Source organism: Sardina pilchardus, chromosome 16, assembly GCF_963854185.1.
Source record: "Sardina pilchardus chromosome 16, fSarPil1.1, whole genome shotgun sequence".
In the NCBI taxonomy this organism is placed as follows: Eukaryota; Metazoa; Chordata; class Actinopteri; order Clupeiformes; family Clupeidae; genus Sardina; species Sardina pilchardus.
Window position 1 is genome coordinate 280,001 of NC_085009.1, and position 13,434 is coordinate 293,434.

Sequence of the window (13,434 nt, forward strand, 5' to 3'; positions counted from 1 at the left end):
TCAGTGTTGAATAAGCTGCACAGCAAATGCTCTTTGCTTTGTCTTGCTAGACTCATTGTCATGAGTTGTGACTGTGCAGTGACCAAAATGCATGTCAAATGGCCAAGCATTGTGAATCCAGTATAAATAACTGGCCAGGTCATCTACTGTATGTGTCTGTGTGTGTGTGTCTCTCACCATTTCAGCCAGAGCAGAGATTACTTTTCCTAGTGTTGTCAAAGACTTGTTAATGTTGGCTCCTTCCTGAAGACAAACAGAGGAAAAATGAGCTTGAGAGTGTGTGTGTGTGTGTGTGTGTGTATGTGTGTGTGTGTGTGTGTGTGTGTGTGTGTGTGTGTGTGTGTGTGTGTGTGTGTGTGTGTGTGTGTGTGTGTGTGTGTATCTGTGTGTAATGACAGTGTACTCCTTAGTGTTGTCCATGAGCTAACTGACCTTCAATCTCATGCCTTTGGCTCCAGAAGAGTCAGCCCTCTCACTTCCAGCGAGGTCAACCAGACTGACCTTACTGACCTGAACAAGGAAGAATCAAAGAGAGATATAGGGGAGAGAGAGAAAAGAGCAGAGATAAAGAGAGATATAGGGGAGAGAGAGAAAAGAGCAGAGATAAAGAGAGATATAGGGGGGGGGGAGAAAAGAGCAGAGGTAAAGAGAGATATAGGGGGAAGAGAGAAAAGAGCAGAGATAAAGAGAGATATAGAGGAGAGAGAGAAAAGAGCAGAGGTAAAGAGAGATATAGGGGGAAGAGAGAAAAGAGCAGAGATAAAGAGAGATATAGAGGAGAGAGAGAAAAGAGCAGAGATAAAGAGAGATATAGGGGAGAGAGAGAAAAGAGCAGAGATAAAGAGAGATATAGGGGAGAGAGAGAAAAGAGCAGAGATAAAGAGAGATATAGGGGAGAGAGAGAAAAGAGCAGAGATAAAGAGAGATACAGGGGAGAGAAACAGAATGTTGAGAACACCTGTATGATGTGTGTGCTGCAACAGCATCATGTAAACACATATACACACCCACATTCATATGGTATATGCATACATACAAATAATCAGACATGTCATGACATACGACTTGATCACAAAAAAACACACACACTCTCATAAAGTCAATCAAGCTCACCCAAAAATGTAAATGCATTTAAAGCATTTAGAGCATGCAGTTTAAATTACAACACAAGCCAAGACGCATATCTCATCACATAACTCTCTCTCACACACACACACACACACACACACACACACACACACACACACACACACACACACACACACACACACACACACACACATACGGTACACAGATGTAAACACACCCAAGTGAGGAAGTTATATTTAATTCCTTAACTCATGTTCTCATGTTGACAGAATTAGTCAAATGTATCACTAACTTAATGTTCAGAGGCACTAATATGCTGAAAAGTCACATGTACTGTACACAAGCGTATCGTTACAATAAACAACCTCAAATGTATAGACGCAAGTATCACACACACACTCGAACACAAAATCCCTGACATAAACATTCTGTGTCACATTGTTCTCTGACATAGATACACAAATATGAAAACAAATATTGAAGTAACAGTCATTAGTCTCTCTCTCTCTCTCTCTCTCTCTCTCTCTCTCTCACACACACACACACACACACACACACACACCTTCTCGGTGTCCAGATTGGTGAGCTGATCTCGTCTGTGCTGTGTGAAAACGATGGTGAAGACTGCGTGGGAGCGACTGCTAGTCTCATTCATGTTGGTGGCAGCCACCGTCCTGAGTCATACATATGACAACAGTCAACACAACTGACATTCACAACACACACAAACAAGTTGCATTCACACACAAACACACTGACACACACACACACACACACACACACACACACTGACACACACACACACACACACACACACACACACACACACACACACACACACTGACACACACACACACACACACACACACACACACACACAAAACCTGCATTCATACATAAATAATCAACATTCACAATGATAACAGCAGCTACAGTGTAACATGTACATCATGCAAGTTAAAGTATAGCACATACAAAAAAATAAAACTAGATTCAATCTTTCTTCTATAGCATATTCAAATATATATTTTATGGACACACACACACACACACACACACACACACACACACACACACACACACCGGGCCTTGTTCCCGCAGTCCATGAGGTCGTGGATGTCTGAGTAAGAGGTGACGGCCAATTTGGACAGGTCTTCCACATAGGGCCCCATGATGGGGTGCTCACGCACCCGCAAGGCCCCCTTACTCTTAGGGTTCAACAGATCACGCACCCGCTCACAGTAGATCTCCATATACGATACCTGACACACAAACAGACACACACTCTTGCTAAAACACATCAGTCAGCACACATAAGTCAGGACATATAATCACATATATTGTGCATACATGGATTTTAGCCAATAGAATGGACACATATGATAACAAGCAGGTGCATAAACCAGGAGTAATGATGCAATCACACCTTACCATATACACCCTACACAGAAAGGCATACACACACATACCTCTACTGAGTAGGAAAGTTCCGGGTCTTTATTTTCCAGTGTGCGCTTGAACAAGTCCTCGCACAGCTGAAAAGCAGGAAAAGGAGAGAGTTAGGTGAGGCACACATGATGTGGCTTATATAGACCATAACAATACACTGTAAATATATTTTAAATATGTCATGAACAGGATACTTAGGACATATCAGGCAATTCCAATGCTAGTCACCTGTGGAATGATACCCTGCTGGCCAGGTTCCTGTTTGCCCATCATGGTGTAAGATTTGCCAGCGCCGGTCTGTCCATAGGCGAAGATGCAGACATTGTAACCCTCAAACGCATGCAGCAGCATCTCCTCCCCAATGTCCCTGTACACCTGCTGCTGGGACACAAAGGCTGGGTCCTCTGCCTGAGGAGACAGACAGAGAGAAGTCAACTCTGATTGGGATATGGGAGATATGGGAGCAAGCAATACTAAAATGAGACTGGAGAGCTGAATTGCTCCATAGAGCTCTGTTATACTATTAGAAATGCACAGAAATTACCCTTACTCATTACTAAACGAACAATCAATTTCTGCAAACATTTAAAACAACAAGGCCACACTCCTGCCACCATAAAGCATTGCTGTGAAAGATAACAATTAAGACAACCTTTCTATGTGCAAGTGAGAGGAAAAAACTATTGGATGACTAGAGGAAAAATCAAAAATCAGAATGCAGAATGCAGAATTTGACCAGAAGGGCAGGGTCTTTAGCATATGATCCGTGGGAAAAGACCCTTCAGAGGCACATGACCAGCAAACTCCAGCACTTGCTCGAGCTAGCAAGCAACACTATCATGGCTCTGCCAAGTGTTTTAGGAGACTTACTGTGGCGTATGACTAGCGGCAATAGAATTTAGTGTTCAGTTAAGAACTTACAGAAGTGTGTGACCAGTAGGAATAATCAAATGTGAAGTTCTTGGCTCCATCTTTGGGCTGTTTGGGGTTTGTTATACCTGTAAAAATATACATATGAAATGTCAAAGCACATTATGCCAACACAGACACACAAAGCAGAGATTATTTTGTTTATCATTTGAAATGGTAATGTTTTGTTTGTGGTAAGACAATCCCTTGCTATATTCACAGCTTTAAACCCGCATACACATACATATTATTACACAAACAAACATTGACTTGTCAAGACATATGTTGTTGCTGTGAACACTGTTCATAACTGCATTTCAATAGTTGTATTCATGAGAAACACATTCATCCAAACAGAACGTGTGCCTGTGCGGTCCAGAAAAAAAAACAGATAAAGAGAGAGAGAGAGAGAGAGAAACGGAGAGAAACAGAGAGAGAGAATGCATGTGTGTGTGCGTAAATGTGCGTGTGAGTGTCCTGACTGTGTATAAATATCTCTCAAGAGTTACAGGGACAAAGTCACATGAGCGAGAGGCATGCTGGTATTGACGTGCTCGTCTTCTCCTCTCCAAACTTTCTCCAAAACTGTTTCTGTTGAGTGTACAGTATGTTGTCATGACAACAGCTCAGTAACTCTCAGGCATGCACCAAACACTCTCTCTGTTTTCTACCCCCTGCCCCCCCTCTTTCTCTCTCTCTCACACACACAGACACACACAGACACACACACTGAGAGAGAGAGAGAGAGAGAGAGAGAGAGAGAGAGAAACACATGTTCCTGGGTCTATCCTAAATATAGACTGAGTGTGTGTGTATGTGTGTGTATCTACGGGTCTGTGTACAGGAGGTTAGGTTCCCTTTGCAGAGCTGGGGCCTGGCAATGATACAAACATGGACTGGGAATTCTCAACCACATATCAAAACACACGCAGACACACACACACACACACACACACACACACACACAAAATCCCTTATCAGACCTGAGTGAACCTTTGTAAGGATTTATCAAAAACAGAGACCTAGGCTATACACATACAGCTTCATCAGTCAGTCAGTCAGCCTATCTGTCTGTTTCTTCTACAATAACAACATGCCTGCTTAAACATGCCACTCCCAGACATATAAAAAACACACGGATACACAAACACAGAGACACTCCATATGGGATATAACCATGTGAGGCATGTAGCCTCACCCAAGAAAAAACACACACAAACACACACACTCATACATTTACACACACACACGCACGCACGCACGCACGCACACACACACACACACACACACACACACACACACACACACACACACACACACACACACACACACACACACACACACACACACACACACACACACACACACACACACACACTCACATACACATACAGTACACACACACAATTAGCATATGGCAGGTGGTCTGGCTACCCACAAACAACTCCACCTATGTAGAATATTTCATACCACACATACAACTGTGCTCAAACACGCAACTGAATCTAGCAAACAAAGCAGTCACAGGAACTAAGGCAAGAGCACCCAGGGAGGCCACACTACCACATCACAACAATGTACAGTAGGCCGCTCCTTACCACTACAAACCCTCCTAATCTATTGTGCATGAAATGCATTTAGAGAATGACGCTTAGAGGGGTTTTGGTAATGGTAAACTCTTCTTTTGATCTAAGGGTATAAGGCATGGGACGGCAACAGGCAAGCTGGCCCGCCAGATTAGTCTTTTTAAAGACATTTTTATCAATTTACAGCTTATTCACCAGTCAGTCTGTGGCTGCTTAAACAAATATGGAAAGAACCCCAGCATTTAATCTAGCATAGCTAGCCTACTACTTGTGGGCAGCCGTGGCCTACTGGTTAGGGCTCTACTGTACGTTCACAGTAAAACCTCTTTAAACTTGACCAAGACATTTCCCAAAGAATTAGAATAGGCTAGGTTCAGTTATAAATCAGGCTCCATGTTAAACAGTCTGTCGCCAAAATGAGTGTAGCCTAACTTAGGGCATTCACTATTACCAGTATTCAAATGAGGTAAATAAACAGAGCTAATCAAGGCAATCTACTTACTCAAGTAAACCATCAGTGGGCCAATCCATGTTTTTTTCACAGGTTATTTTCATCCATTCTGCATGTAGATGTGTGTGGACTAATAGAACATGGCTCCGTTTAAATATTAGTAGGATATAGCCTACTGACCTGCAGCCAAAGTTACTTGCTGACCCCTGGTGTAAGGTGACATGCAGTCATTCTAACGTTCCATTAATTAAGAATGGCTTGTAAATGTGTAAATGAGAAATTAGGTTGCTGCTTTTCTGAGGGAATGTAACTGACTCTGTCTCTCTTTCTTTCCCTGTCTCCCTCTCTTTGCCAACAACCCCTTCCTCACTCCTTGTCATCCTTAGAATAGAAATAGAATAGAATATATACTTTTTTGATCCCATGAGGGAAATTCAGCTCTCTGCATTTAACCCAATTTAACCGAATTAGTGAACACACAGCACACAGTGAACACACAGTGAGGTGAATCACACAACCCAGAGCAGTGAGCTGCATGCCCAACCAGCGGCGCTCAGGGAGCAGTGAGGGATTAGGTGCCTTGCTCAAGGGCACTTCAGCCATGGACTGGTCGGGGATCGAACCGGCAACCCTCAGGTTACAAGCCCGAAGCCCTAACCAGTAGGCCACGGCTGCGCGAAAAAATCCTTGCCCTTGCCCTTGTCCTCTCTTTCTTTAACTCTCTCTCTCTCTCTCTCTCTCTCTCTCTCTCTCTGGGGGAATCTCCCATCCTCATATCAGGTGTCTGGACTTTGTCTGCTGAAGGACAGAAAAATGAAACAGAGACAAGGAAGGGGCGAGTAAAACAAATAAGAGAGCTAGAGAGAGCGAGAGTTGAGAGGCAAGATGGAGAGAAGGACAATGAGAGAGGAGAGAGAAATGTTGTGTTTTGGATGAGGAAAATAGTAAGGGGAAATGGGCATCAACAAGACAATGACACAGGGGGGAAATCCTTTCAGACAAAGTGCTGAAAACAGACCATCAAAGACAACGACTGAATAGGAAAGAGGAGAGAGAAAAGAAAAGAGTGTGGGGTTTATCAGGGCCAGAAAGGAAAAAGAAAAATGAAAGTGACTGTGATGGCAGTTCAGTAAAACAGAGAAACAGAGATTACAGAGATGACACCGACTGAAAGCTCTGTAGTGCATTTGCCAGGTCAGTCGATTGTGCTGCGATGGTGCCGAGGCTTCACATTACAGTAATGCACAAAGCAAAGACTTTTTTCAGTTTAACTGTATACGAATATGAACTCTTTTGATCCCCTGAGGGAAATCAGGACAGGGAAATTGGTCTCTGCATTTATCCAAATCCATGACTTGGTGAAACACACACTGCGAAGTGAAGCACACACTAACCAGGAGCAGTGAGCTGTCTGCTATGGCGGCGTTCGGGGAGCAGTGAGGGCTTAGGTGCCTTGCTCAAGGGCACTTGAGAGCACTGCGCATGGGAGAGCAGTGCGCAACCACTTCCCCCATCCACATTATTCCTACTGGTCGGGGAACAAACCACTAGCCCATGGCTGCCAAAACTGTTAAACTAATGAAGTTCATTTTCAAGGTATGTGACTGCTATATGTGGAAATGCTTTTACGTTATGCATTACAGCAAGTTACACTGGAGAAGTGAACATGGTTAGTCACAGGTTGTAGCCTAAGCCAATGTCGGTGTGCTTCTGCCACAAAAGGCTGATACCGCATGCACAGGAATCATGACAGGGAAAAGAAAAACATTTTAATATGACAAATAAATGGTTTAGTTTGTTCTGATAAGTGTCAGGACGAGTGCAGTGGTTGAGTGGGGCTATGCCGTCATCGAAAATGGCAGTTTTGCTGTCTACACGGCAAAAGTTAACCTGTGTTTCTAAAAAAAAAAAAAAAAACATATTGGAAGTCAGCTTCAAAAAAGATCAGTTACGGCCTTCTAAAATGTTGTGTTGACGTAAGGCCTAGCCGATAAAAAAAAAAAAAAAGTCTTGCGGATGGGGCCTAAGATGCACTATGTGCAAATGTGTATTCCAAACATTACTGGAATGTTAGGGAGTGTTCCGCTAACTTCATCACCTTTTCAATGTCAATAAGGGGGAGAGAAAGAAGGAGAGAGAGTGAATCATAAAGAGCATGTGAGATGGAGAAGAGAGAAAGAGAGGAGAGAGAGAAGGAATGCCAGCTCATTAACTGTGCCATACAATCACACGTGACGGGCTTGGGTAGCTATGAGTCATACCATTATTTCATGGAGGGAGGGGGGGCATGCCCATATGAACACACTTAAAAATATGTGCACACTGATAGAGTTGCATATGCACACAAGTGTGTGTGTGTGTGTGTGTGAGAGAGAGAGAGAGAGAAAGAGTGAGATAGAAAAACTGAGTACGCGTATGTAATCCTAACCCTATGTGTGTATGTTCGTGTTTGTGCATGCGAAGGACTGTCACAGGCAATTGTTAGTGGGGTACCTTGTTATGCAATAGTATTTTAAAGTCTACTGGTTGATAAAAGACAAGGGGGTGGGGTTACGAAAACTTCAGTGACTTGAGTGTGTGTGTGTGTGTGTGTGTGTGTGTGTGTGTGTGTGTGTGTGTGTGTGTGTGTGTGTCTGTGTCTGTTAGAGAGCATGAGTGCATCCATGTATGATTGTGGATATTTCTGTGGAGCAGGGCTCTGTTAGTGGCTTGAGTTTCAAAGAGAAAGAAATGTGGAAAAATTCTCTGCCAAAAAACTCCAAGGGGCGTGAAGCCTAGTCCAAACCACACTCAACCACACAGACTATACACTAATTTACTCTCTCACTCTCCAACACACACATGCACACACACACATACACACGCACACACACATATACACACGCACACACAGACACACACACACACACACACACACACACACACACAGAGTATACTCATATGCCCTCTCTCCCGCATATTCATAGACACTTCCTCCCATCCACAAAGACTGTACTCATATTCTCCATCACACACACACACACACACACACACATGCACACACCCACACACACTTTTTTTTATTCATACAGTTTCCCCTCACTTGCTTTCTAAAGTGCATTGTTAAATAAATACACATACATGGTCAGCAAGTTATGCAACTTGTGGGAAAGCCACATGCAGAATGCCATTCGTGTGTGTGTTAAAGAGACAGTGTATGTGTGTCAGTGGTGGCTGGTGGTTTTAGAAGTAGCGGAGGAAGGTGTGTGCCAGGGGGAGTGTTAAAGGGATGGTTCGGAGTCATTTCACCCTAGGGTCCTTTGTATCATGACCTCGAGCCAAACAACACCCAGAAGCTTTTTTCCCCTTCGTCAAACATTGGTTAAGCTAGCACTATCAGCCGAATGGCTTAGTAGAGGCACTAATGGAATCAATCGAGGTGTATCTCATAAATTACCCCTCTTATGATGCCCTGAATGGTACCAAACTTCTACTGTAGTACAAATAGGGTGTGTACTCATAAAACGAGGCATTGGAAAGTTTGTTAAGTTTGTTTGGTACTTTGATGCCCCCTAACCATTTGTACAATAACAATCAAACCCCAATCCCAAAACTATCCTACTGTACATGATGTAGGATAGTTTAAAAAATACTCAAGCAGCCTAGACAACAGCCACTAAATAGGCTATGCTAATTCCCTCTCTCCTCAAGTCTTCCACTTGTGCTTACTCCACCTCACCTCTCCTTCACTCATTTGCTCCTATCTAGCTGTTTAAGGCTCACGTTTTCATGACATCTAAGTCTGATAGCGTCTTTATTGTCCAACTAAGTTCAGCTAGGGAAGGTTACCATTCAAAGTTTGCTTGTTCATCTTAGCAATAGCAGTCGTGTTAGAAAGCTTAAATATGTTTTCAGCTAAATTAGACCTATATGGATTAGAGTGCGGATCGGGCCACATTTTTCTGTCCGAGCCTGGCCTACATCCGACAGAGCAGTAACTGAACCTGACACGAGCCTGACAGGCATTGAGATATTTAAGTCTGAGCCCAACACATAATCTCATTTGTTTCTCATACTAATGGCAATACCTTTGTTTGCGTGGAAAGCCTGCTTTTATGAAGCAACTGTACGAAAGTATATCAGCAAGCATAGCAACAGATTAGCGCATCAGGCAACAAGCGGCATCAACACAGGCGCGCAGAAGAAGTAGCCTACCATCATATAGCCAGTTGAAAATAAATTAATATAGCCCTATCAAACATTTTCCAAGCTAACAGAACAAAACACAACAGGTTCTCTAAATTAAATTCAAAACAACACGAGTGTCCCCAGCGATAACATTAGCCTACCATAACAACAAATGCAGGTTATTGATAAGAAAATCTCTCTCTAAAACTGTATTGGCTACTTAACTGCAATACGATCTATTTATATAATCCACCCATCAAAGTTTAAACTAATCCAAGTTCATATGCAGAAAAAGGACTGCATCAACAGAGGATGGTCAACTTTTTTTAACGTCTTCTTCCATCTTTGTGATGCCACATGTAGCTTGATACGCACATCTTTCGTTTTCACAGTAACAAATTTCCACACACAGGAAGACGGATGTTAGGGCAATATTTTACATTTATTTTAATCACAAAAACAAACATTTGTATCAAGTGAAACAGGCCCATTGGATACCTACATAATAAGCTGTTTTAAATAAAAAATGTTCAATGCCTTATCGCGCTGATGTATCCTTTCTAAATATCTGTCCGAACCTGAACCCGAACCCGGCCCGGCCTATCGGGTACCGTCGGGCTCGGGTCGGATATCCATCCTCTAAAATGGATACAGAAATGTCTCTCTCCTTTGTTTTTCTTAAATGCTAACTGACACACTGAAGCTGGGCTCACATTGTACGCGGCATGCACTGCAGCGGGCCCCTGTCAAAGTTCAACATGGTTGCTGCGGCATGCATGAGAGCGGCAAAGCGCTTGGTTCAGCGCAGCAGCAGGCCAAATCTTGTATGCGCAAGCCATTGAAAATAATGGGTTCCAAAGCCAGCGTTGTCACTCTTTTTTATTACTATACATTTTCCTGAAAGGGAGGGAGTATTGTCCTCCATAAAAAGTAAGAAATATGAAATCTGACAGACAGACTACCTATAATGAAATAATATTCAGCATGCATTAAGTGTGTAGAGTCCAGTCTGAATGCTATAGCCTACCTACAATACACCTTTAAGTTAATTGACCTGATACCGTACAAGTCTCTGTAGCATTTTGAAAAAGGGCAAAGGGGAGGGGGGGACTCCGCCTCTATCATTTCATATGGTAGCCTGTCAGAGTAAACTTGCTCAGTTATCTCTTTAAGAACTTTATCATGTCTGGGATGTGAAGTCATGTAACATTATCCAATCTACCGCACAACAAGCTAACCTAAAAAATCAAGCATGCTGCGTTAGTTCTGGCAGGCCACGTAGTCAAGCCCACTGTCAGTTGTCAGTTTCTTATTGGCTATGCTAAACTCAGCCCACATCAGCTGTTCCGCTCAGCTGATCGTTCCATTTGCTTGCAAGTAGTCTCTCTCATAAGGGCGCCTTATTTAAGCTGCGTCAGTCTGCATTGCTTTCTCTGCTCGCTGCTTTGCAACCCACGCCCTCCCCAGCTCCACCTCAAAGTGATTAACTTCAAATAATGACATACTGTTGTCATTGTTGCTTGCTCTGTTCAAGGAGAATAGAGTTACTCTCCCGGTTGGGAGGGTAGTCCCCTGAGGATGCTGCTGTTCCCTGTCTAGGCTTTCCATGGAGCTCACGGAAAGACAGGGAACTTCCTCTGAACAGAGCCATACCGCCACATACAAAATATAACTGGCTTTAAAGATACTTCTCTCTTGTGTATCTTTGACCCAAGCGGTCCTGACAGAACCTCAAAAATGTGAAGTTCTGTATTGTTTATGGAGCTCGCTCACTTTGAACTTGTAGTTGAGGCCATTTTCTGGCATAATCAGTAGGAGGGATGCTGTCTTGACACTTTGGTGTATATCCATTTGAAAAATCCATTAATTATCAGCAGCGCAATGTGGATAAACTGTGTTGCACAGGCCAGGTTCAACAATATGAATCCAACAATATGAAACTATGGACAATTGTACAACGACATCAGCTTAGAATTGTTTAAGAACGGTATGCTATTTAAAGGTGGAGAAACGCAATTTAGAAGTGTGTATAAGCTATGTCCTTAAAATAGCGTCTACGTGCGTTTAGCCTACTGCACACTGTGTGTGTGTGTGTGTGTGTGTGTGTGTGTCATACTCACAGGTCGAATTTCCCTGCATCTGGATCACACACTTTGCATCCAAGTTGGTCTCGCGGGAGTTAAAGGGTCGAACCCGGACCGCCACCTTCACAGATGCAGCCATTTTGCCACAAACTCTGACCCTGTAGAGAAACACAAACAACCAATCAGGTGACAGACAGACCACCAGAGCACTCCCTTAAAGTATAACTACAGCGAAAATGGACCAAAGGGTGCTTTTCTGTATAAAAATACATCAACAACGTAATGGAGACAGTATTTGTTGTTGATCAAGCACTACATAGCTACACCTGCAAAAACTAGAGCCAAACTTGCAAACAGTGGATTAGCTAGGGGAAGCGAGCCAAACGCTTTCAAAATAGCATTTTGTCATTAGTAATATTGCTCAAAACGGCGTCAATCAGCGCTCTGGCCCCCTACACATAAAACAAAGCACCAACAATGTAGTTTGTGAACCCAAAGTTTGTAACAGAAGACTGTTAAAAACACTTGCCAATGTTTACCCTTACAGCTCCTTGCGAAGGAGAATCTGTGTGACGTTATCAAACACAGGAGGGAGCCTATTGCAGATTTCATCCAGAAAAAAAAAGTTGTTTTATTTACTTTGTTGTTTGTGGCATTCAAAAGATTTTACCACTGTTATTAATATATAATCCCACTTCTGGCAGCCGTGGTGTACTGGTTAGGGCTTCGGACTTGTAACCTGAGGGTTGCCGGCTTGATCCCCGACCAGTCCACCACGGCTGAAGTGCCCTTGAGCAAGGCACCTAACCCCTCACTGCTCCCCGAGTGCCGCTGGTTGGGCAGGCAGCTCACTGCTCTGGGTTAGTGTGTGATTCACCTCACTGTGTGTGTGCTGTGTGTGTTCACTAATTTGGTTAAATTGGGTTAAATGCAGAGAAACTAATTTCCCTCACAGGATCATATTTTTTCTATTTGACCAAACTGCCACAAATAACAAAATGTACTTTTATTTTTCTAGGTGAAATCTTCAATGGGCTCCTTCGTTTTGCATTGTGTTCAATAATCCACACATACAGACTTTCCTTCGCAAGGACCCGGAAGGAGTACAATTGGTAAGTGTTCTTGACAGTCTTCTGTTATAAACTTCGGGAAGGGAAAGAAAGAGAGAGAAAACGGCCCAGATAGCAAGAGGCTGACGGACCACTGTCGGCCCACTGGGAGCATACCAACAGCAGTTGAGTTCCCACAACTGATTACTTAAACAGTGTACAGTATAAGTATATATATATATACTCTTTTCATCCCGTGAGGGATTCACAATCCGTGGATTAGTGAACACACACAGCACACAGTGAACACACAGTGAGGTGAAGCACAAACTAACCCAGAGCAGTGAGCTGTCTGCTCAACAGCAGCACTCAGGGAGTAGTGACGGGAGGGGTTAGGTGCCTTGCACAAGGGCACTTCAGCCGTGGACTGGTCAGGGATTGAACCAGCAACCCTCCGGTTATAAGCTCGAAGCTCTAACCAGTAGGCCACGGCTGCCCTAAAGAGCCAGGTAGACCCCGAGGCCACAGCCACACGCCGCCAATTGCGCCATATAGAAATTCAGCTGCCGCCGGCCGATAATTTTGTTTGAGCAACCATCTGATACATTTTTGGCTGAGCCAGTTAGACCTATTTGCATGAAATAATAATT

General features: G+C 43.4%; 1 protein-coding gene across 1 annotated transcript in view; it reads right to left on the reverse strand.

The window, feature by feature from the left end:
- Positions 1–13,434, reverse strand: part of si:ch73-375g18.1 (kinesin-like protein KIF1C) — a 42,415-nt gene that overhangs the window by 22,685 nt on the left and 6,296 nt on the right. The window contains exons 2-9 of the mRNA XM_062515680.1: positions 11,772–11,893; positions 3,460–3,536; positions 2,767–2,946; positions 2,559–2,624; positions 2,173–2,351; positions 1,652–1,763; positions 433–510; positions 178–243 (exon numbers count right to left, since the gene is read on the reverse strand). Coding sequence (XP_062371664.1) covers positions 178–243; positions 433–510; positions 1,652–1,763; positions 2,173–2,351; positions 2,559–2,624; positions 2,767–2,946; positions 3,460–3,536; positions 11,772–11,874 — 861 coding nt within the window. The 5' untranslated portion in view covers positions 11,875–11,893. The remainder of the gene's footprint in view (positions 1–177; positions 244–432; positions 511–1,651; positions 1,764–2,172; positions 2,352–2,558; positions 2,625–2,766; positions 2,947–3,459; positions 3,537–11,771; positions 11,894–13,434) is intronic.